Here is a 24,460-nt window from a genome sequence, read left to right on the forward strand (position 1 = left end):
TTTTGATGATTATTATTACAGTAAATGCAGTCACTTTTGCCACCACCAGAAAAACTCTAGACACTCGTGCGATTTCTCTGTGACCCGGTTGTGATGTATCCTTTTCAACAGTGGGAGGCGCGGTTTTGCTGCGTACGCACGTCAACATGTCAAACTCACTTCTACAGTGGTCATAATCTTTGGGGGAAGTTTCACTTTATAGGAGGAGAATAAACATCAAGGTTTGAAATAACTGAGCATCAAGATCAAATGTGAATGGTTTGATATGTGACTCTTTTGAAATAGATTATGTTGGTGTTATGTGTGATTTCAATACCGTGCTATTATTGCAAGCTAACTGCTGCAGCTTTAGCTTGCTAGTTAGCTAGCTAGCTATTTTTCAGCAAACAGGAGTATTCATTGTGAACTAGTATGATTTGTTATGAATCTAGGCTTGCTACACTCTTTCCAAAGTGATGAAATTGTTGACACTTTTGTTTGATCAATGCGTCATGTCTGTTTAATTTGTCATACTTGTCATCAACCTCATGCTTCATATATGTCATTATCATGTTTTTTTTTTAGAGATGCATGCCCCCCAAATCTGTTGATGGAACCTGACACACGACCCTAAAGCATCATGAGCTTGGTCCTTCACGAGCTGCTGGTCTGCTGCAGAGGTTTAGAGAATGAAAAAGCAACGGAGAGAAAGGTAATTTCAGTCACTCATAAATCAGTGCATTGAATCAATAAACCTATTTCAACATCTGTGCACAAAACATTCTGTTCTTGTATCCAGAAAGAGGCTGATCGCTTCAGAAGGCTCATCCGGTGTCCTGACACAGTGGAGGAGCTGGATCGCATTTCTGGAACCAGAGCTGCTAAAGGCTCCAAGCAGCTCACCTGGGATGCAGTCTTCAGGTACTATCTCTTCCTACATAGTTTATTACCTAAATCCCACTATTAGGGGACAGGTGTAGCCAGGCTACTATTTTATTGACAATATTGATTAAGTCCATCATCGCTTTGCATTCTCACTGCCTTTCTTTCAGGTTTCTGCAGAGGTATCTGCAGAAAGAGACTGAGCTGCTCCAGGCAGGGAAAGCCAACGTGTCAGCCACCACGCAGGCTAACCGTCAGAAGAAGATGCAGGAGATCAGCAGCCTGGTCAAATACTTCATCCGCTGTGCCAACAAGAGTACGGGTTTGGAGGATCACAGACCAGATCAGATCATAGGCCTATAGAGCCTAACACCCACACCCTGTGTTGTCTATCCCTGTGTGTCCCAAATGGCTCCCTATTCCTTAAATAGTGCACTACTTTTGACCAGGGCCTATAGGGCTTTGATGAAAAGTACTTCAATTTTGGACGCACTGACTGATTTGTAGCGCCTCTGGGTACTTTAACCCCCCACTTCTCACCTTACAGGAGGGCCTCGTCTGAAGTGTGGCGAGCTCCTGAAACATGTGATGGAGGTGCTGCGGAGCTCATTCAGCTGCTCAGCCTATGGGGAGGACTACAGCACCATCCTGCTTAAGAACATCCTGTCTGTCCGCAAGTACTGGTGTGAGATCACCCAGCAGCAGTGGCACAGTCAGTGGTTCTTATTGCTCCTCTCTCAATACAGCAGAGACTTAGATTTGTATGTGCTGTTGAATGTAATCTATGAATGTAACGGGGAAGTAATTGGTGGTGTTTTGGGGTAATTGCAGCTAGTAATAGGAAATACAAACAAACGCAATGTAAATGCTTGATTGAAGTCATGGGTCCGCAATGGAATTTCATATGTATTGTCCAGATTTTGATTTCACTCTTGTTAGATTCTGAACAATTTGTTCTCTCATATGTATCTAGATTTGCTGGATCTGTATTGTGGCCTTTTCACTGGTTCCTCCAAGGCCATAAATCGTGTGCTAGTGAGCAGGATCATCCACACTGCAGTCCAGGGCTGCTGTCTGCAGACTGAGGGCTTCAGCCATACACTCTTCATCTTCTTCTCCAGAGCACTGCTCAATGCCAGGTACGATGTCAATAACAACAACCACTGCGAGAGGTGAACTGTATCATGCAAGGGAGTTGCTACTTTCCACAGTCATTTTCCAGTAGTTATGCGCCTGTAGGTGTAAGTTGTCTATTGTGTAAACCTACTGAACTGAACGCTTAGAAATTGAGTCTACAGCAGTGGGGGCTGGTGGGAGGAGCTATAGGAGGATGGGCTCATTGTAATGGCTGGAATGGAATAAATGGAACAGCGTCAAAAATGTGCTTTCCATGTATGATACTGTTCCATTGATTCCATTCCAGCCATTACAATGAGCCCATCCTCCTATAGCTCCTCCCACCAGCCTCCTCTGGTCTACAGGGGGCGGCAGGTAGCTTAGTGGTTAAGAGCGTTGTGCCAGTAACCGAAAGGTCGCTGGTTCTAATCCCCGAGCCGACTAGGTGAAAAATCTGTCGATGTGCCCTTGAGCAAGGCACTTAACCCTAATTGCTCCTGTAAGTCGCTCTGGATAAGAGCGTCTGCTAAATGACTAAAATGTAAAAAAATAAAGTGAGACCTACAATCAAGAGACTTAAACCATTACACTGCATGTGATATGTTCTCTCTGCAGGCAGGAGAGACACTTGGCGGTGGTAGAGCACTTGGTCTCTGCTCTGAACGTCTTCCTGAGGTCTGCTGCCATGAACTGCCGTATCAGGGTGTGTCGGCTGGGTGAGGAGCTCCTGCCCTCTGTGCTCTACGTATGGAGCCAGATGAGGCCCAGCACCACTCTCAAAGAGGAGATAGTAGAGTTATTCAACCTGCAGCTCTGTGTACATCATCCCAAAGGGTCAAAGACACAAGACACGGGTATGGCTGGTATTTTTTGGACAGACTGAAAACTGAAAAAACACCATTGTCTTTATGAATCTGTTTCGATGTTGAACGATGAAAACGGTGTAGAAGAACAGACAGGTGTGAATTGTTTTCATCACTGAAACCCTTGATGAAGTAGAATGCCATTTTAGATCATGATTGATACAGCCCATCTGACACCTTTTCTTGCCCATGCCACCCCTCACTGTTCCAGGAGCCTATGCTGAGGACTGGGCCAAATGGCAGAGTCTACTCTATAACCTTTATGATGCCCTGGTGAATGAGATCAGCCAGATTGGGAGCCGGGGGAAATATGCCACAGGGTCGCGCCACATCGCTGTGAAGGAGAACCTTATCGAGCTAACTGCGGAAATCTGCCATCAGGTGATAAAGCTAAGATCCTTCATTTTCACATCTTGACTTCATTTATTAGTTCAAGACTAAGACCTGAGATGGGCTGACATAATATGACATAGTTCACCTGTCTTTAAGAATGAAAATAGATTATGTTAGTATTGTTGGTCTCATCTTCATGTTTTGGGTGTTTAGCTCTTTAGCGAGGATAGTAAACTCCAGATTCTCGAGGTGACTCAGGCCCACCTCAGAGCCACCCAGAGAGGCAGTCCACAGGGCACGCCCAGCAAGCGCAGACGCAACGAGCTGGGCTGGGAGGTTCTCCGAGACCACCTGCAGCCACACCATAGCGACTTTGACATCATACCATGGTGAGAAAAGACAATCACACCAAGGTTCAGTGCTCCTTAACTTGCCAAATATCCTTATATTTAGTGCAATCAAACTCTTCACATCTCCATATCCTCTGTGTTCACCTACTCAACAATACTATGCTCCTATTTAGGTTACAGATCACATCAGTGTTGACCTCTAAGTACCCCTCCATGGTGCCTGGCCAGGAGCTGGTTCGTCTGCTGTCCGTCCTGTGCCAGCTTCTGGGGGAGCAGCGGCGGGGTGACAGGGGGCCCTACGTGCTGCGCTGCCTGAGGGAGGTGGCTCGCTGCCAGGCCACACACCCAGAGAGGGCCCAAGCCTACAGGGCTGAACTGGGCAGGCTGTGGGGCCGTGTCTGGGCCCTGGCTCTACGGGGGGTCAGCTCCCCCCAGACTGAGGCCCTCAGTCTGGCCCTGCTGTCCACCGTCCTCCAGGGAGCCCTCATTCCCATCGACAGAGAGTTCTGGAAGCTCTTCTCTGGCTCGGACTGCAAGCCCTCTGAGTGAGTCCTTGGCTTTGATTAATGATTTTGTCATGTAATATAAAGTCACTTCCTCAACATTAGATTGACTAATTTACTCTTTGCAAACTACAGTGCATTATGCTTTTATCTCTGAAGGAACATTTCAACCTCTCTCTCTGTGTGCAGTGCTGCTGCTCTGTGTTTGGCCCAGGCCCTTCTCAAGTGTCCTGTTCCTAAGAGCCTGGGCACTGGGTGGGACCAAGCAGGGGCCGTGGAGGGGGTCGGGCCACCCAGCCTCAAGGAGAACATCATGAGCTGGCTGCTGATGAATGAACAGAGTGAAGAGGCAGAGGAGAGCTCAAGACCACACCCCATCATCTGCAGGTGGGCAGTTTATCACTGGGCTCATATCTCATTTTTATTCACCCTTAACCTCTGCTAGTGTTGTCTACTTGGGATAATTTTGTCTCGGTACAATGTTTTACGTCTGTAATTGTTTTAACACATTCCTAATAAGAGTCTGTGTCTTATTCCTCTTTGCCCAGGGATTTTCCTCATAACCTAATCCCCAGAATCCTTGTGCCTTTGACCCTCAAAGACACCCGAGCTGGCATTATGTTTCTCCTTGGAGCAAAGGGACTTGAGAGGTGAGGGAAATATTTATCTAAAACCGATAAATTCAACCATATTGTCATCAGTGTCAACATAACTCCATAGATTTCATACCACCTTCAATCTTTCCCTCTGCCTAAAGTGCTGTGATGCAAGATCAAGCACAAGTGGAAGCTAAAGATGCCCTGAGTGAGATTGAGAGCATGTACCTGCAGTTCAGCTTTGACGAGATGCCCTCTGACCCCATGGTGAAAGTGACGGTGTCCTCAGCCGACACCCAGCTCACTGTTGTCCCCAGCCTTAAACACAAGCTGGAGCAGGGCCTCTTGTCTGTGGCTGACCACCTACTCAACTGCTACTCCCCTGATGTGAGTGAATGTCTATGTTAGAATCATGGTTTTGTGAGTTAGTGTGTATGTTCAAACTAAGCACTGTGTGTGTGTGTTTTCTCCTCAGTCTCAGACCACACCACCAGAATGCCTGGTTCGTTGTTCAAGTCTCCTTACTGGTGTTTTAGCAGGATATGTCTCTACAGGTCTCCTGACTGAGGAAGAAGCCTGCCATTCCCAACCCTTCCTAAAGGCCAAGGTAGTCTGAATGGGTTGATAACATTTATTATATGCCTGCTGAAATCCACATATATGCAATTCATTGTATATTCTGTTGGCTTTTCGCAGGCACTGGCCCAGGATTTTAGTGAGTACATATCTAATGTGAAGGTGAAGATGGCAGAGGATGGGACAATGACTACACTCAGGTCTGTCATGCGGCTGTGCACCCAGTGTGTCAACAGAGGTGTTAAGGTAAGACAAGCTTTCTTCCTCTCCTTGTTCCTTATCGTTATCATCGCCATCAACATCTGTGTTTAAAATCTGGCTCTCTATTTGTACTTTCATTGACTTCCACATATCCTCTCCCACAGGACAGTATGAGCTCCGTCTCTTGCAACTTGTTCTTGAAGATATTCCCTGCAAGACTTTTGACTGAACTGGCAGAAATATGCAAACTGTTGGTGAGTCATGGAGAGTTTGCTTTCTGTCCCATCAACCATCATTTTGATAATTTGAATAACCATCATTTGGACCTGTATAACCACTCTGTAATGATCTGAGTTGTGTAAGCTCACTCTGTGTCTGTCTCTAACTCACAGCTGAATAGCTCCTGTAAGAGAGGCAGTGTGGGGTTTGAGGAGGACACCACAGATGAGGACTGGGACATGACGAGGACACAGGCTGACCAGCAGGAGGACATTGACCTGTTTGATGAAGGAGACGGCCCACAGACCAGCACATCTAATGGGACTCACAGAGAGAATGTGGACCCCAGTGATACCCAGTGTGGTCCTGGTAAGTGGATGATATCCCTCGTAAGCCCCATGTAAAATCATCCCATCAGCGTCAGCCGCTATGTCTGGATACTATAGGGCGAGGTGGAGCTATTGACATATGTGCACACCCCATCTGATTCTTTCAGATCAATGAGATATTTCCAGGGGTAGGGGCTTGGGGGTTGATAATCAGACCAGGCATTGGCCTCCAAGCATTTCTATAAATCCACCAATCAGATTGTCATTTAAATGCTCTATCTTCTCCTAGATGCTAAAAGCCTACTGGCTGAGGAGCATTTGGCCCAGCAGGATTTAGCCGTCTTGGCCAGTCTGGAGTTCCTGTCCCTGTGTGTCTCGGCTGAGTTTATCCACGGGCTCTCCTTCAACCAAGCGGAGGTCCGGCGCAAGCTGCTACTGCTGCTGGACAAGATAGACTGCACCAAGCCACTACACCTCAACATGGTGAGGGACCAGGACTGTGTAGTGTGGTCATTGTTGCACAGCTAATCGTAGTTCCCTACCGATCATGTTGCAAATGATGACTGATGATGTTCTTGTATCACTAACATTAAATACTAATAGTTTATTATTTTCTTGTCCCCTCTCAGTACCTGGTCCTTCTGAAGAAACTACCTGCTGAGGACACATCGCTGGCAGCTGAAGAGTTTGACTCACTCCTCAGACCTCTGGCGTAAGAATGGCCTCTGTTTCTAGATTTCTGTGTCAAATATACTATGCTATACATGAGGTGCTGAAGACCGATTACTTTTCTTTGTGCTTGCAGGGATCTTTGCTCATTGTACCGCCAGGACCAGGAGATCTGTGCTGCAGTGCTGCTGGGTCTGCTACCGTCTATACGTAGTCTGGGCCGTACTCAGGACCAGCATAATGACATGAGACACGTCCAGGGAGCTCTGCTCCAAGTGGTCTCTGGATTCTGGTCAGCATCAAAGTCTAGATTTTTGTATTTTGACTTGACAATAATTCTTGTTCTTCGTTCTAGAATTTAACTTCCAACTTTTAATGGTCTCTTCTAGCATTTTGGGCAGAACGGGGAAATGCACAGCAATTGTAAAGGTGGCATTAGTTCACTGTCTGCTGGCTCTACTGGAGGTGAGTTCACAATGTTTTATAGTCACAGCATAGTAACTGCCCATGATAACCACCCTGTCTTAGGTAGATGGAGAGTAATAACACCATTTACTTCCCTGTCTCTCTCCCCCTATGTCAGGCTGACCCTTGCTGTAAGTGGGTGGTCCTTACCCTGAGGGAGGAGGAGCTTCCAGTGTCCGTCATCCTCCCGTCCCACCTGTCTGACTCTCACCATCACGTACGAATGCTTGCAGCCATGACAGTGGAAAGGTTGGTTTCACCGACGGAACACTCTCTCACCAGCCTTAATGCCATCACAGAGGCTAATGTCTCTCAAGTTAAAAAGTTAATATTTACATGTTTGACATATCTACCATGCATGCTCTCTTCCATCCATAGGCTGTTCTTGGAGATGACACCGGACAGCTTGGAGAAGAGAAAGATGCTTCCTCTGAAATGCCAGCAGACCGCCTTTGAGAACGTCTACCTGAAAGCCCAAGAAGGGATGAGGATCCAGGTAAGCATGTCTTTCACATGTTACTCTGACAGATGTTTTTATGTCCATCTCACTATCCCTCTGCTCTCCCTGGTGTGTGTCACAGAAGAGCAGCTCTCCTGAAGACCTGAGTGACGAGATGTTTAACCGCAAGGCCACGCTGCTGAAGAGTGTGTCGGTGGTGCTGTGCTGCAGCCCCGTCTGTGAGAAACAGTCCCTTTTCGCCCTTTTCCAGTCCTACAAGGAGAACAACATAGAGGAGCCACTCATCAAAAAGGTAAGGGAAATTAATTTGGCTACACATATTTACGGTCTCATAAATTATTATGTTTTGTATTCATGTTTCTTAAACTGAAAGCACTTTAGTGTAGGTGGGTAACTTGCCCTTTCCACCGTCACGTCAGACAGAGATACTGTATCAGTATGCTATGATGTTGACAGACTGAATGTTAACCTGGTTTGTCCCTCACCCCCTGTTAGGTCCTGGGCAGTGTGTCCAGAGTTCTGGGCTACAGGAGTGTGGAGGGGTTTGTCAGCTCTCACCTGGATTACCTGGTGGCAGAGTGGCTGGGCCAGCCAGGCTACACCCTGGAGTCCTTCCCCTACACTCTGCTCAACCACGCCACTCTCAAGGACTTCTACAGGTAGTTTACATTCTACTTTAGCCCATACGTTTTATGTCCATAAAATGACTCTTAGGGAATTTACTGATCTGACAGAATTGGGGTGAAAGCAGAGTTTCCACCATATTGCTTTCACCTATTCAATCATGTCAGATCACCTTAAGGAAGGAAGGAAAGAAGGAATGATGCATCTAAGTAAGATCAATTTATTAATTGTTTCTTTGTTTTATCCCAGCTCCTCCTATCAGGTCCTTATCCCACACCTGGTCTTCCTGGATGACTTTGAGCAGGTGAAGTCCATCGGCACCCACCTGGGTAAGGACTGGAAGAAGCTGCTGGCCAACTGCTTCCCTAAGATCATGGTGAACATCCTGCCCTACTTTGCCCTGTCGGGCCAGGATGCCCAAGTGGCCCAGCAGAGAGAGAAGGCCCACAGGGTCTATGACCTACTCAAGGACAGCAACTGCCTGGGCAAACTGGTGAGGAAGAGACGCTGGGAGTCTCTGTGCCTGCAGCTGAATGTGCTTAAAACTCTGTAGGATGTTATCATGTATAAACCAGGATTGGGATCCATTCCTTTTCACTTCATCCCCTGAATTGGCTGAATTGAAATGGAATTGACTCCAACCCTAGTGCCAAGTTTGCCAATTCAGGTTGAGCTAGCTACAATCAGCAGCAGCAGTCAAGTGAACCTGCAGTAGAAGCTGTAAAAGCAGTCTTAATGTCTGTCTCACAGACCTAACTTTCTGTATCACTGTTGGACTTTCCACAGCAAATCGACAGCCTTATTCACAGTAACCTGTCGGACATTGTGGTGGAGCTCTTGATGACCCTGTATGAAGGGGCTGCTACTGAGAAAGGGGGCAGAGGGGACCTGATAAAGTTCATAGGGTAATGTTCACTGCACGTCACTCCTTACCACTCCACAACCACCCTTACTTGCATTCACAAACTTTCATTGTCTGTGATGATAATATGTTCTCTCTAGGGAACTGGACCCAGCACCGAACCCGCCCTATTTCAGCTCCTATGTCATCAAAGCCACATTGGACTATCTCAGCAAGTGTCACAGTGCCAATCACAAGTCCCTGGTGGCCATTTTATCCAAGACTCCGGTAAAATGCTCTCCTGCTCTCATCATTGTGTTGAAATGGTTGTAGAATGTTCTTATTACACAATGGAACAGAATAGGGTTTTACAAAGTTGAGTGGTTTCCTGGACCCAATTTTCCAAAACTTTTAATCTGGAAAGTAATCCGGATTCTGTGATCCTCTTGTGTTGCTATTCTAGATCTCCATTCAGAGGATCCTGCTGGCGGTGTGTCAGAAGGCAGCTGAGACGATCAATGCCTACGAGAGGCACCGCATCCTGCTGATGTACCACCTGTTTGTCAGCCTGCTGCTCAGGGAGGTCAAGGACGGCCTGGGGGGAGCCTGGGCCTTCGTCCTCCGAGACATCATCTACACACTCATCCACCACATCAACAGCAGGTTAGGGGTAAACACACACACAGTCTGCTGCTCTCTCACAGATCCGATGGAGTGACTCGTCATTTTTGCTCTCTCTAGTAGTTAACTGTTTTTCTGCCTGTTCTTGTTTTCTGTCAGGCCGGCCCAGTTGGACGAGGTGTCCAGCCGTAGTTTCTCCCTGTGTTGTGACCTACTGACCTCTGTGTGTCGCACGGCCGTGCAGTTCTGTGACGATGCTGTGGAGAGCCACCTACAGGTCATTGTTGGTACTCTCACCGCCCAGGTGACCAACCAACTTGCCATCTCACAGCAGGTAAGACATGGATGTATCACATGGCCAGTAGACTCTTTGTATGACAAATAATAATTTGTTCAAAGTAAGTATTACACTGTTCATTGTTCTCTCTCTTTCTCTCTGTTGACCCCTCTGTCTCTCTCCTCTCTTCTTCTTCTCTGTCTCTGTCTCTCTCTCTCTCTCTCAGGTGCTCAGTCTGTTGAAGTTCCTGGTCGTAGAGAGTCAGGACAAGCTGAAGAGTGCCATCCAGCAGTTGGAGCCCTTCCCAGACTGCCCGGAGTTCAGAGAGCTGAGGGCCGTGCAGCATACACTGAAGTACAGCACAGGGAAATTCACTCTCAGACAGGTAAGGGCACCCCCTTCACACACAGGCCACAGCACACACCCTCTCTAACCTCTCATGTATTACCTCTACAGCTGATTCACACTATTGCCACATCCCCAGGAGATAGCCCACTTCCTGTCTGTGGCTTCCTGTGACTCCCTGCCTCTGACCAGACTGGAGGGGCTGAAGGACCTGAGGAGACAGCTCCACAACAACAAGAGCCAGATCAGACCGCTGCTGAGAGAGTGCCTCGGTCAGAGAGAGGGAGGGCTACCGTAGTCTAGATATGTTACCAGACCCATTTATGTTGTTGGAGGTGAGTGTGTTAGTTTGCCCTTTTTGAATCCTGTCTCTGTACCTCTTCATTCTAGTGGACCCTGCAGAGAGTGTGTTGGTGAGGCTGGTCCTTAACCTACTACAGCTCTGTAAGCTAGCAGCCAATCACCCTGGAGGAAGAGACATTTTAGGTTCGTATGGTTACCTCAACCTCACTGTTGGCACTGCGTATGTTTCCTCTCTCAGCCCAGGAAAGCATCAATAATTGGTAGTGTGATAGGAAGTAGTTTCGGCCGGCTTGGCACCGTTGTGTGAAAAAGGTCTTTGTCTTTTCCTTGACCATGTGCCTATGTTTTTATAGAGGTTGCAGGGAGCTGTCTGGGAGAGCTGGGGCCTGTGGATTTCTCCACCATCGCTCTGCTCCATGGGAAGGACCAGCTCAATGCCAGAGCTGTATCTCTCTTCCCTGCCGTGGAACCACAGTGGCTCTACATCATCCTGAACTGCATCAACAATGCCCTCACACACCACTGGTACACCATACAGGGCTCTACGCTGATTTTTTTTACAAGAAGCACATTTGCTCCTAAGCTGAAAAATGTAGGAGCACATAAAGAAATGTAGGAGCACAATGAAAAATATTCTAGGTATTATTGATAAGAATTGCCACCAATTACAAAATACATTTTAATTTTTTTAGGGGCACTGGTGCTCCCAAATAAAAATTCCAGGTAGCACAGTAAAATATTTAGGAGCATATGTGACCAAAATGGTAGCAGTGTAGAGCCCTGCCATATACTGTATCTAATGGCCCTAAAGTCCAATTACACTTTCTTACTAAATCAACAATTTAGCCCAGGGAAGTAGTGTCATACGGTTTTCATATAGTGAGTGTGTCTTGACCTGCTCTCATGTCTTGTTGTGGTCCCATGTGTTTCTCTGTCAGTATTGAGGTGAGGCAAGCTGCAGCCCAGAGTCTAAAGGACATCTTGGCCACTCAGGCTGGAGCTGACTTCTGGGAGGTCCATAAAGACAACCGTGACCCCATGCTGGCCTACCTCAACCCTTTTAGATCTACCAAGAAGAAGGTTGGGCAGACTTTTCAAGACCTGAAATATCACGTCCTCGTATGTGTGTGTGTGTGTGTGTCTGAATTTCGTAGTGTGCAAATTTGTTTGCATATATACAGTACCAGTCAATAGTTTGGACACACCTACTCATTCCAGGGTTTTTCTTTATTTTTACTATTTTCTACATTGTAGAATAATAGTGAAGACATCAAAATTATGAAATAACACATATGGAATCATGTTAATAACACATATGGAAAGTGTTAAACAAATCAAAATATATTTGAGATTCTTCAAAGTAGCCACCCTTTGCCTTGATGACAGCTTTGCACACTCTTGGCATTCTCTCAACCAGCTTCATGAGGTAGTCAACTGGAATGCAAGGTGTTCCTTCTTAATGCATTTCAGCCAATCAGTTGTGTTGTGACAAGGTAGGGGTGGTATACAGAAAATAGCCCTATTTGGTAAAATACCAATTCCATATTATGGCAAGAACCGCTCAAATAAGCAAAGAGAAACAACAATCCATCATTACTTTAAGACATGAAGGTCAGTCAATCCAGAAAATGTCAAGAACTACATGATTCCATATGTGTTATTTCATAGTTTTGATGTCTTCACTATTATTCTACAATGTAGAAAATAGTAAAAAAAATAATTTAAAAAAATAGAATGAGTAGGTTTTTGACTGGTACTGTGTGTGAGGGGGGGGGGTGTATTTGTGTGTTAATTATCCATTCACTTGTGCAGGTGGTCGGGGTGAGTGAGGAGGTGAGCTTGGTGGCCAGGGAGCGGCTGGAGAGCCAGGACCTTTGGGTGCCTGAGGCTGGCGGCCATAAGGCCTGGCTGAAGACGCTCTGCACGGTTCTGCTGGACAGTGGAGCGGTCAAGAGTGAGGCTCTGCTGCTGTCCCGGTCCCTGTGTCTGGTGAGGGCATGGCTGTTATATCTCTAAGCCAGCACTTGTGGTAATGCTAATTTATTGTTCAGTCTGGCATCTCTCGCTAACGCCCTTGCACACACATGCATGGATGCGCGTACACACATGGTCAATTTCGGCTCATCTTTCCAGTCAGATATCCCTGTCTCTAACCCATATCCTTTGCCATGTGTTCAGGTGAAAACAGACTTCTGCCAGAGGGTGCTTCCGCTCATCATCCACGACATCCTGCTGGGGGACTCAGACGGCTCCTGGAGGAAGCTCCTCTCCACACACATCCAGGACTTCTTCACCAGCTGCTCCAGTCGCCAACGCGCCTCCAGCCGTTCCACCACTCCTCTCCCCTCAGACTCTGGTGGGTTTTACTCTCCATCTCTCTCGCTCTCCATCTCTCGCTCTCTCTCTCTAGCTCTCTTTCTGTAGCTCTTTCTCTCTCGCACGCTCTCTCTCTCTCGCTGTGTGTGTTTGACTTTGGACATTTCTAGTAGCTTTTTCTCCTGGAGAGGAGGTCTTTACAGTAGTTTTATTATCTCAACAGGAGAGTCGGACATCTCCAACCAGGGTCCGTTGGATAAGGCCTCTCTGCGCACCATGTTGTCTGTCATTAACTATCTGAGGCAGCAACAAAGACCTCTAGAGTCTGACAGGTTTGGAGATGCATTTGCTCTTATTTTCCTGACCTGGACGACTATAAAGTCTACTGCACCCCTCTCTCTGTTAGGATGGCGTTTGATGCTGTTGTGTTAGTTCTACTAACTAATGTGGTACTGTGTTTGATACTATTGTGTTAGTTCTACTAACTAATGTGGTACTGCGTTTGATACTATTGTGTTAGTTCTACTAACTAATGTGGTACTGCGTTTGATACTATTGTGTTAGTTCTACTAACTAATGTGGTACTGCGTTTGATACTATTGCGTTAGTTCTACTAACTAATGTGGTACTGTGTTTGATGCTGTTGTGTTGGTTCTAGTAACTTGTGTGGGACTGTGTGCCACTCTAACTTCTGGTTGGAGCTAAATTACCTGGAGGTGGCCAGGGTGGCTCAGTCCTGCTCGGCCCACTTCACTGCCCTGCTCTACTCTGAGATCTACGTAGACAAGATCAAGACTAACATGGAGGAGAACCGCAGGTACACTACACATGATGGGAAATACTGACCTTTGATCTCTTTGGAAAAAGATACAAATGACTTAACACACATGAACACAATTCAAAATTATGTCTCTTATGCATTTCTTATTCTGGGTTGTTCTCGTCTTTCTTTACCTCTGCTTACAGGAATCCGGCCAGAGCGTCGCGCAGAATCACATTTGATGAGAGCAGTCAGAACTTCACCATCTCCAGTCTGACAGAGGAGAGTGTGAAAGACACTGGCATCAGTCTACAGGTACAGTTGATTTTGCCTTTAGACTCAATTAACCTTTAGTGATGTTGTCCAATGCATAGCTCTGTACTGTCATTTCTTTACCATGTTTTAGGACCTACTGATTGAGGTGTATCGTAGTATTGGGGAGCCAGACAGTCTGTATGGCTGTGGAGGTGGGAAGATGACCAGCGCGCTCACCAGGTGAACTTTGTTATCCTACTTTTGTCCTATCTTGGATATTCAACGTTTTGTTAGCTGAGAATTCTATTTTTGTGTGTCTGTTTTGTAGGATTCGGACCTATGAGCATGAGGCGATGTGGGGAAAGGCTCTGACCTCTTACGACCTCCACTCCAATCTTCCTGATGTCACACGGCAAGTGGGCATCGTGGAGGTAAGCAGAAACTGGTTTCAACTCCAAATCTGTATAGTTTCTGTCTGTCTGTGTAAACCATTGTTGGGAACAGATGACAAAACCTAATGCTGCTTGTCCAATGGTCCCTCAGGGTCTGCAGAACATTGGTCTGAGCAGCATCCTGGCCACCTACCTGCGGGGTCTGGAGAGTGAGGGGGTGGAGTGGGGGGCGGAGCTAAGGGAGCTCAGGTTTCAGGCCGCCTGGAGGAACATGCAGTGGGACTGTGACCTATCAGAGAGGTGAGTGGTAAGGGCCTCGGGCTGTGACTTATCAGACAGGTGAGTTGGAGGGGCCTCGGGAATGTGACTATCAGAGGTTAGTGGGAGTGGCCTCAGGACTGTGGCCTATCAGAGAGGTGAGTGGGAGGGGCCTCTGGAAGACGAGGGTTACTAAAGTAAGGGTTCCTGAGGTGGTATTTTTGAAGATGAAGAAAATATTGCTTTATGGATTGACGTGCCATTGGTGTCTTCGCTTTTTGCTTGTTTCAGGAATGAGAAATTGAACCCTGGCTTCAACGAGTCAGTGTTCTGCTCCCTGCAGGCTTTGAGAGACAAAGAATTTTCCACATTCGATCAAACTCTTAAATATGCCAGGTAAAACAAGGGTTCCCTCATGGAAATCAACAACTATCTCTCAGCCATCAAATTATCACCACACAAACAACTATAGTCCTTGAAATGAATTGTGTGTGTGTGTGGCATCAGGGGCAGTGAGGTGGAAGAGCTGTGCAGAGGCAGTCTGGAGGCAGTGTCCTCTCTCTACCCTGCTCTACGGAACCTCCAGAGGATCAGTGAGCTGGAGAGCGTCCGACAACTCTTCTCCAAGTATGACCTTCCTTCCCAGCATCTCAACATCGGTCATTTCAAATATCTATACAGTCTAGAAATAGTGTATTTTACAAAATACTATATTTGATTTGAAACCCACTGTATGTGTCCCATACCTCAACACAATGCACATCCACCAACCTATAATTTTTTTATTTTTTATAAATGTTTTATTTGCACACAAGAAAAAAATACAAAACAATATGATAGTTTAAAAGGTAAACAAAAATAACATGCATAGGAGAGGTAAGAAACCCAGAGGGGCTTGTAGGCACCTCCTCTTTCAATCATTGTGAAACAAAACCATACAAAAAAACACATGATCAGATTTTTAGAGAGTGCAGGGTTTTGATACTTCAAATTCTTAGCTAATACAAGTCATGTAACTTGTATATTTCCCCCGGCCTGTGGCAGGCCCTTGACCGACGTAGGCCTGGCCGAGGTGTGTTCCCATTGGCAGCAGCACTCCCAGCTGCTGGTGGACAGTGACTTTGGACTGGTGGAGCCCATCCTGGCCCTGCGCTCCGTGGCCCAGGAGACCCTCATCTCCCAGGAAAGAGACCCCGAAAAGAGGAAGTACCTCAGCACTGTCCTCACCTCCCACCTCATGGAGCTCTGCCAGCTGGCCCGCACTGCAGGAAACACACAGGTACACTGGCGCTCCGAGCTCGCTGTGGGGGTGTTCAATACATGTATAGGGTTTATATAGTGTGTGTTCCACATGTATAGTGTGTCTACTCTGTACATGTAATGTGATGAGAATGAGTGAGCGTGTTGGTGACCGTGTGTTTTTTTGGTCTGGATTCACACACAGCACTCCTGATCCATTTACCCAGTATGTTTTCTTAGATAGTGCAGCACAACATGCATTTGCCTTGGTCTCTGTGTGAGTGACTATATTGGTCTCTGTGTGAGTGACTATATTGGTCTCTGTGTGAGTGACTATATTGGTCTCTGTGTGAGTGACTATATTGGTCTCTGTGTGAGTGACTATATTGGTCTCTGTGTGAGTGACTATATTGGTCTCTGTGTGAGTGACTATATTGGTCTCTGTGTGAGTGACTATATTGGTCTCTGTGTGAGTGACTATAGTGCCCCCCTCACCCTTGTGCCCCTCTTACCCATGTGCCCTCCTCACCCCTCCCCAGCTGGCAGAGCGGGCGGTGTTCCGGATGAAGCAGCATGGCGGAGGAGAGGGGCAGGGCTCCACAGCGTCGTCATGGCAGCTGGAGGAGGCCCAGGTGTTCTGGGCGAAGGGAGAGCAAGGTCTGGCTCTGGGGCTACTGAGACAGATGATCCACACTCTGGAGGAGCAGGTCAGTGGGAGTCAGTCTACATGTTAACTACTCAGTCTTGGGGACAGGAGTTTTTGTTGACCAGGGAAAAACTCTAGGCCTGTAGCTAAGGCTTCATTTTGTTCCTCTGTCTTGGCCAGGTTGTCTTTAACCCTGCCCTGGTGCCGGTGTTCACGGAGTGCCTGAGGCTGTGTGGGAACTGGCTGGCAGAGACCTGCCTGGAGAGCCCTGGAGTCATCCTGGAGAAGTATCTGGAGAGGGTAAAACTAAGACAGATGTATCCTACATATAGTATAATCCACTCCTTGGGCACAATTGATCTATAGCATGTGTCTGTGTGTGACTGTCTGGGTCTGTGTGTGTCTGTGTCTCTGTAACTGTCTGGGTCTGTGTCTGTGTGTGACTGTCTGGGTCTGTGACTGTCTTGGTCTCTCTGGGTCTGTGTGTGACTGTCTGGGTCTGTGACTGTCTTGGTCTCTCTGGGTCTGTGTCTGTGTGTGACTGTCTGGGTCTGTGACTCTCTGGATCTGTCTGTGTCTGGGTCTGTGTGTTTGACCTCCTGTAGGCAGTGGAGGTGATCACGGGCGATGCGTTAGGTTCAGACACCAAGCTGCAGAGCCAGAGGACGCAGGCCTTCCTGTCACTGGCCAGGTTCTCAGACGCCCAGTACCAGAGCATTGATAACTACATGAAGTCATCTGAGTTTGAGAACAAACAGGCTCTGCTGGAGAAGGCCAAGGAGGAGGTGGACTTGATGAGGGAGCGCAAGGTCGGCACCAACAGGTCAGACCAAAACACACAGCAGAGAATGAGAGCACTGTTAACCTTGTGTGGTTTTGAATCAGCTTGTTTTATGCAGGTTCTACACCGGCTGAGTGTGGGTGACAGGTGCTGAAAGAGGGTTGGCCTCCTCCGGGCTGTGTGAAGATTTTATTTTCCACTGTCAGCTCTGCTCAAAACCTACTGTGTGTATGATATTACAACTCCCTCTCCCTGTCTCTCCCAGGTACACAGTGAAGGTGCAGAGGGAGTTGGAGCTGGATGAGAGGGCTCTGTCCAACCTGCAGGCTGACAGAAGGAGGTTCCTGTGTAAGGCTGTAGAGAACTACATCCAGTGTCTGGAGCAGGGTGAGGAGCACGACACCTGGGTGTTCCGCCTGGCCTCACTGTGGCTGGAGAACGCTGACGTCAAGACAGTCAACGACATGATGAAGGTGAGTTACTGATATCACACGAACTAACATCACCAAACACTCACTACATTGACACAAGATTGTTTAGTGCACTATTTGTTATGTCTGGGCTCCATTCCAAACTGAAATCTCTCTGAAATCTCTCTCTCTTCACAATCTGTTTGGATCCCAGGCTACCTGGCATTAGTGTGTCTTCCCATTCAGATGAGAGAAACTACTGTTTGTTTTACTATGAGTTTCTTGTGCTTCAGGGAGGTGTGAAAAGGATCCCGTCCTATAAGTTTCTGCCTCTCATGTACCAGCTGGCTGCCCGCATGGGGACCAAAATGTCTGCTACAGTTGCAGAGGATGTGGGCTTCCATGATGTTCTCAATGAGGTGAGACTTCAATATGTTTCAATAGGCAACAGCCTGTGTGAACTATAGAGTTCTCTTCCTCAGCTTAGCATGTTTCTGTCTATCCATCCATCCATCCCAGCTGATCTGCCTGTCATGTCTGGAGCACCCTCACCACACCCTCTTCATCATCCTGGCTCTGGTCAACGCCAACAAGGACGAGAGCTTCTCCCGCAGCCGCCTGTCCAAGAGCACCCCGCGCCATTCCTCCCAACTGGACCTGGTAGGCTCAACACCAGGCTAAACTAGCTGGGGTACACACAGCCAATAAAAGGAAGAGGGGACTGGGTCTCTTTACTGTGCATGACTTGTTACTGTCTTGTTGGAATTGTCTTAGGAACTAAGTTTGTTTTTAGTGTGTGTTGTGTGAGAATAAAGGAAAGATGTGATGTCTTGTAGGAGCGGTCTGAGGTGGCCAAGAGGATTATGAACAAGATCAGGAAGAAGAGAGCCCAGATGATCAGAGGCATAGAGGTCCTCTGTGATGCCTACATCACTCTGGCCTACATGGACGCCAGTCGACACAAGACAGAGAAGAGTGAGTGACAACGGCACACTCCTTACAGCACTAAACACAGCATACCACCCTGTATCCCACTCCTGGCTTGCCTCTGAAGCTAAGCAGGGTCAGTCCTGGTCGGTCCCTGGATGGGAGACCAGATGCTGCTGGAAGTGGTGTTGGAGGGCCAGTAGGCGGCACTCTTTCCTCTGGTCTAAAAAAAAGATCCCAGGGCAGTGATTGGGGACATTGCCCTGTGTAGTGTGCCGTCTTTTGGATGAGACATTAAACGGGTGTCCTGACTCTGTGGTCACTAAAAGATCTAATGGCACTTATCATAAGAGTAGGGGTGTTAACCCTGGTGTCCTGGCTAAATTCCCAATCTGGCCCTCATACCATAATGGCCACCTAATCATTCCCAGCTTCCAGTTGGCTCATTCATCCCCCCTCCTCTCCCCTGTAACTATTCCCCAGGTCGTTGCTGTAAATGACAATGTGTTCTCAGTCAACTTACCTGGGAAAATAAAGATAAAATAAAAAATAAAAAAAAACACAACCACCTTCACGAATGACTACAGGGTTTTTACTACATGCTATTGTATTGGTGTTTGTGAAGTTACTGTCCCCTGTGTTCCTCTGCAGAAGCCATTCCCATCCCTTCTGACCAGCCCATCATGCAGATAAAGAACCTAGATGATGTCATCATTCCTACAATGGAGATCAAGGTAGAGAATGGGTTTGATCATCTGTGGATCCCTCACCAGTCTATCACCTGACATAAGGGGATTTTTGTTATGCAATAGGATGTTTTGCAGCCAGTTTGTATAGAATTTGCACTGTAATGTATGTGTATGTATATACCATGTCACACCCGTGGCGTGCTTTGAAAAGTGATGTAAGAAGGACTCGTGTCCATATTGGTCTTTGTGTTAACAGGTGGACCCCTCGGGTAAATATGACAACCTGGTGACCATCAAGTCCTTCAAGCCTCACTTTCACCTGGCCGGAGGGGTCAACCTGCCCAAGATCATTGACTGTGTGGGATCAGACGGGAAGAGCAGACGACAACTGGTCAAGGTGAGGTCATTACACAGTTTCACTGATGAACTGTGAACCATATATTTATATTGCTGTTTTCCCCTGCAAGTCATTGTGTGAGTAAACTGTGTGTTCAATGCAATTCAAAGCTTCTCCTGACCCTTTGAAGGGAAATCCACTGCCTTGTGTACAAAGACAATAGAGGACTTGAGGTTCTGTTGTGGGTTCAGTTATTTTCCATGTTGGCCTGATGGTAATTATTAATCCCCTATGTTTCTAGTCTAACAAAATAAACACTCTCCAATGCTTTGATCATCATCAGTGCATTCTTTAGGGAACTGTTCACTTTTTGTTTATTTTATTTGTCACTCCCAGTCTAATAAATGCACAGTTAAGATGTTGGAGTTTCATGATGAAATAACAGATTAGCTCATAGGAAATGCCAAGAAGGAATCAGTCTTCAATATCGTACCTGATGGTCCTGAAAAATAAGATTTGGTATATTAGACCATTTTCTGCAGTTATTTTTTGGTAAATTCACTCAACATGGCACATAGCATGTGGGAATACAACCATCACACAAACCCTGTAGAACATTGGTCAGTTCCGGTGTAGTGTTTTATTTTGATATTAATGTAGTTATTGTCCCAGGTTGTAACCCCCTGTGACCTTTGCCTCTCTGTATCCTCAGGGCCAGGATGACCTGCGGCAGGATGCTGTGATGCAGCAGGTGTTCCACATGTGTTCTACGCTGCTGCAGCGCAACACTGAGACACGCAAGAGGAAACTCAACATCCGACGCTACAAGGTCAGACACCGCCCCAGTCTCATAGCTCAACTTATTTAAATACATTTGCCAGGACTGTAAATTGCTCTGTAGAAGAGTTTCTGTTTTGTTTTGGGAGTACGATTTTATAAAAATAAAAATAAAGATTTACTAACACAATAGACAACTTAACATTTCACAGACATAGACAAGAGAAGAGCTTCTGTTAAATGATTAAATTGTACATTGTCAAAGTTGACCTTTCCTCATATCATTATCATGTTATATTAAAAAATAAATGTGACAAAAGTATTCTTAAGGAGCTGTTATCCATTTTGGGGGATGGGAGTGATTGAGGCCTCTGTCTCTGCCCCCAGGTGGTGCCCTTCTCCCAGCGCAGTGGGGTTCTAGAGTGGTGCTCGGGGACCGTCCCTATAGGGGATTTCCTCACAGATCCCCAAAAGGGCGCTCACACACGCTTCTACCCCCAAGACTGGGCCAGCCTAACCTGCCGGAAAAAGATGATAGTGAGTCTCACTTTTACTCATTTATTCTTAGTCCCTTGATGGCTGAATTGTGTAGTACTGTACTGTACTGTCATTTTGTAGTAACATTGATCTTTTCATATCGTTTTTTCTGTAGGAGTCTCAGAGGCTTGGTTCCGATGGGAAGGCCCAGGCTTTCAGTGAGGTGTGTCAGAACTTCCGGCCTGTCTTCCGGTACTTCTGCATGGAGCGATTCCTGGACCCAGCAGTGTGGCTGGAGAAACGGCTGGCCTACACTCGCAGTGTGGCCACTTCCTCCATCGGTACAAACACCATCACCTCTGCTCTCCACAACACAATACAATCATTACTATACCTACAAAAAACATTTTCTTAAACATTTGGCTATTCATCTGATGTACTTCAACACATTCTTCCTTTTGTTTCTGTGTTTGTTCTCCTCAGTGGGCTACATTGTTGGACTGGGTGATAGGCACATCCAGAACATCCTTATAGACGAGCAGACAGCTGAACTGGTGCATATTGATTTGGGTAAGGAGGATACTCATAATAGCTGTGTCTGAGTTAACATTTGAGGACCACGTCTGAGGACATTTTAGGTTAGGTATTTGGTGTAATGCATTTATCTCTCTCTTCAGGTGTAGCGTTTGAACAGGGCAAGATTCTCCCTACTCCTGAGACTGTTCCCTTCAGGCTGTCCAGAGATATTGTGGATGGGATGGGCATAACGGGGGTGGAGGGCGTGTTCAGAAGGTGAGCAGACCTCAAGACCCAATCCCAATACAGATGGATAGGGATGGATTTTATTCAAGCAATATCTTTTTTTTATCAGGATATAATTTTTACTGTGTTCCTCTCCACCATTCAGATGCTGTGAGAAGACCATGGAGGTCATGAGGAGTTCTCAAGAGGCCTTGCTGACTATTGTAGAGGTATAAACACAAACATATACACAAATAAATACTGTACACATTCACTCAATGCCTGTATGTGAGCTTGGAGTGTATGTTCATTACATGTTTATGTGATAACTCCTGCTATTCCTTTACCCTGTGGTGTAGGTACTGCTGTACGACCCTCTGTTTGACTGGACCATGAACCCTCTGAAGGCCTTCTACTTGCAGCAGCAGCATGATGAGCAGGCTGAGCTCCAGGCCACGCTCAACTCTACCCTGGGGGGAGACATCCTGGAGGCACACCGCAAGTCTAGGTACTCTTCAGTACTGTAAACCCCCACATCAGGGGTCTCGGCCTACTTGTATACCATCATGTGGAATCATATGCCTGACAGAGCACACTCAGTCCTGTCTCAGTCCAGTAGGCCTGATGTTACTCACCAAATCCTCCACATGCTTTTGAAACATCATGTGGCAAGACTTGGTGTTGGTAATTTGCATTTGTGATATAAATATTTGTAATGAATCTCATACAATATCCTGTCTCTTCTCTCAGCAGTGATAGCCAGAGCTTCAACAAGGTGGCGGAGCGTGTGCTGCTGCGGCTGCAGGAGAAGCTGAAGGGGGTGGAGGAGGGCACAGTGCTCAGTGTAGGAGGGCAGGTCAACCTCCTCATCCAGCAGGCCATGGACCCTAACAACCTCAGCCGCCTCTTCCACGGCTGGCAGGCCTGGGTCTAGGGCCAACATACTGGGAGAAACCAGGGGGCCTGGGTCAATCTTAAAGTCCTCTTTCTACCAAGTACTGATGTATGAATAATGAATGTTTATGCTTTGACATACTTGATGCACCATGTACTTCCTTATCAATCACAGCTGATATTTTAGCTTTCTGCACTCAATAGACTGTAATCAATGATTAGGTTTCTAATGCAATGTGTATATGAGTAGTTTTCTTGTGTTGCTCTGAATTCTTTGCATCAAGTGTCTGACATACAGTTGAAGTCGGAAGTTTACATACACCTTAGCCAAATACATTTAAACTCAGTTTTCACAATTCCTGACATTTAATCCTAGTAAGAATTCCCTGTTTTAGGTCAGTTAGGATCACCACTTTATTTTAAGGATGTGAAATGTCAGAATAATAGTAGTGAGTGATTTATTTCAGCTAATATTTATTTAATCACATTCCCAGTGGGTCAGAAGTTTACATACACTCAATTAGTATTTGGTAGCATTGCCTTTAAATTGTTTAACTTGGGTCAAACGTTTCGGGTAGCCTTCCACAAGCTTCCCACAATAAGTTGGGTGAATTTTGGCCCATTCCTCCTGACAGAGCTGGTGTAACTGAGTCAGGTTTGTAGGCCTCCTTGCTCGCACACGCTTTTTCAGTTCTGCCCACAAATGTTCTATAGGATTGAGGTCAGGGCTTTGTGATGGCCACTCCAATACCTTGACTTTGTTGTCCTTAAGCCATTTTGACACAACTTTGGAAGTATGCTTGGGGTCATTGTCCATTTGGAAGACCCATTTGCGACCAAGCTTTAACTTCCTGACTGATGTCTTGAGATGTTGCTTCAATATATCCACATCATTTTCCTTCCTCATGATGCCATCTATTTTGTGAAGTGCATTAGTCCCTCCTGCAGCAAAGCACCCCCACAGCATGATGCTGCCACCCACGTGCTTCACGGTTGGGATGGTGTTCTTTGACTTGCAAGCCACCCCTTTTTTCCTCCAAACATAACGATGGTCATTATGGCCAAACAGTTCTGTTTTTGTTTCATCAGACCAGAGGACATTTCTCCAAAAAGTACAATCTTTGTCCCCATGTGCAGTTGCAAACCGTAGTCTGGCTTTTGTATGGCAGTTTTGGAGCAGTGGGTTCTTCCTTGCCGAGCGGCCTTTCAGGTTATGTCGATATAGGACTTGTTTTACTGTGGATATAGAAACTTTTGTACCTGTTTCCTCCAGCATCTTTACAAGGTCCTTTGCTGTTGTTCTGGGATTGATTTGCACTTTTCGCACCAAAGTACGTTCATCTCTAGGAGACAGAACGTGTCTCCTTCCTGAGCGGTATGACGGCTGCGTGGGCCCATGGTGTTTATACTTGCGTACTATTGTTTGTACAGATGAACGTGGTACCTTCAGGCGTTTGGAAATTGCTCCCAAGGATGAACCATACTTGTGATCTACCATTTCTTTTTCTGAGGTCTTGGCTGATTTCTTTTCATTTTTCCCATGATGTCAAGCAAAGAGGCACTGAGTTTGAAGGTAGGCCTTGAAATACATCTACAGGTACACCTCCAATTGACTCAAATGATAATTTTCTGGAATTTTCCAAGCTGTTTAAAGGCACAGTCAATTTAGTGTATGTAAACTTCTGACCCACTGGAATTGTGATACAGTGAATTATAAGTGAAATAATCTGTCTGTAAACAATTGTTGGGAAAAATTACTTGTGTCATGCACAATGTAGATGTCCTAACCGACTTGCCAAAACTATAGTTTGTTAACAAGACATTTGTGGAGTGGTTGAAAAACAAGTTTTAATGACTCTTACTTAAGTGTATGTAAACTTCCGACTTCAACTGTATAATCTATTTGATTTTTTTTTTGTTCATTTGGAAGAGAAAAATGGTTGTTCTTGTATATGTTCATTGGATGATAAATAGCTGACGTAAGATAATAAAGATAATAGATTTTTGTT

At 46.3% G+C, this 24,460-nt stretch overlaps 1 protein-coding gene across 1 annotated transcript; it reads left to right on the plus strand.

Annotated features, from left to right (window-relative positions):
• Positions 1-163: 163 nt before the first annotated feature.
• atm (ATM serine/threonine kinase) lies at positions 164-24,460 on the plus strand. The gene is made up of 63 exons (XM_084148147.1): positions 164-251; positions 565-691; positions 779-900; positions 1,032-1,177; positions 1,409-1,573; positions 1,835-2,000; positions 2,593-2,831; positions 3,052-3,221; positions 3,387-3,562; positions 3,697-4,068; positions 4,216-4,413; positions 4,575-4,676; positions 4,784-5,009; positions 5,098-5,229; positions 5,319-5,444; positions 5,564-5,653; positions 5,792-5,987; positions 6,237-6,430; positions 6,577-6,659; positions 6,753-6,908; positions 7,006-7,081; positions 7,200-7,330; positions 7,460-7,577; positions 7,663-7,833; positions 8,037-8,200; positions 8,415-8,658; positions 8,952-9,070; positions 9,168-9,294; positions 9,470-9,669; positions 9,787-9,961; positions 10,131-10,289; positions 10,389-10,521; positions 10,640-10,735; positions 10,906-11,077; positions 11,491-11,632; positions 12,365-12,541; positions 12,731-12,908; positions 13,092-13,200; positions 13,527-13,685; positions 13,835-13,943; positions 14,035-14,123; positions 14,212-14,314; positions 14,427-14,575; positions 14,825-14,929; positions 15,041-15,160; positions 15,578-15,812; positions 16,312-16,479; positions 16,599-16,718; positions 17,024-17,241; positions 17,465-17,672; positions 17,903-18,028; positions 18,129-18,269; positions 18,446-18,584; positions 19,188-19,270; positions 19,482-19,622; positions 20,275-20,391; positions 20,727-20,876; positions 20,992-21,157; positions 21,300-21,386; positions 21,494-21,608; positions 21,724-21,787; positions 21,917-22,065; positions 22,308-24,460. The coding sequence occupies exons 2-63, from the start codon at positions 620-622 to the stop codon at positions 22,489-22,491; spliced, it is 9,267 nt and encodes a 3,088-aa protein (XP_084004273.1). The 5' UTR covers positions 164-251; positions 565-619; the 3' UTR covers positions 22,492-24,460.

This window comes from Coregonus lavaretus (genome assembly GCF_964263955.1).
Source record: "Coregonus lavaretus genome assembly, chromosome: 30".
Lineage (NCBI taxonomy): Eukaryota > Metazoa > Chordata > Actinopteri > Salmoniformes > Salmonidae > Coregonus > Coregonus lavaretus.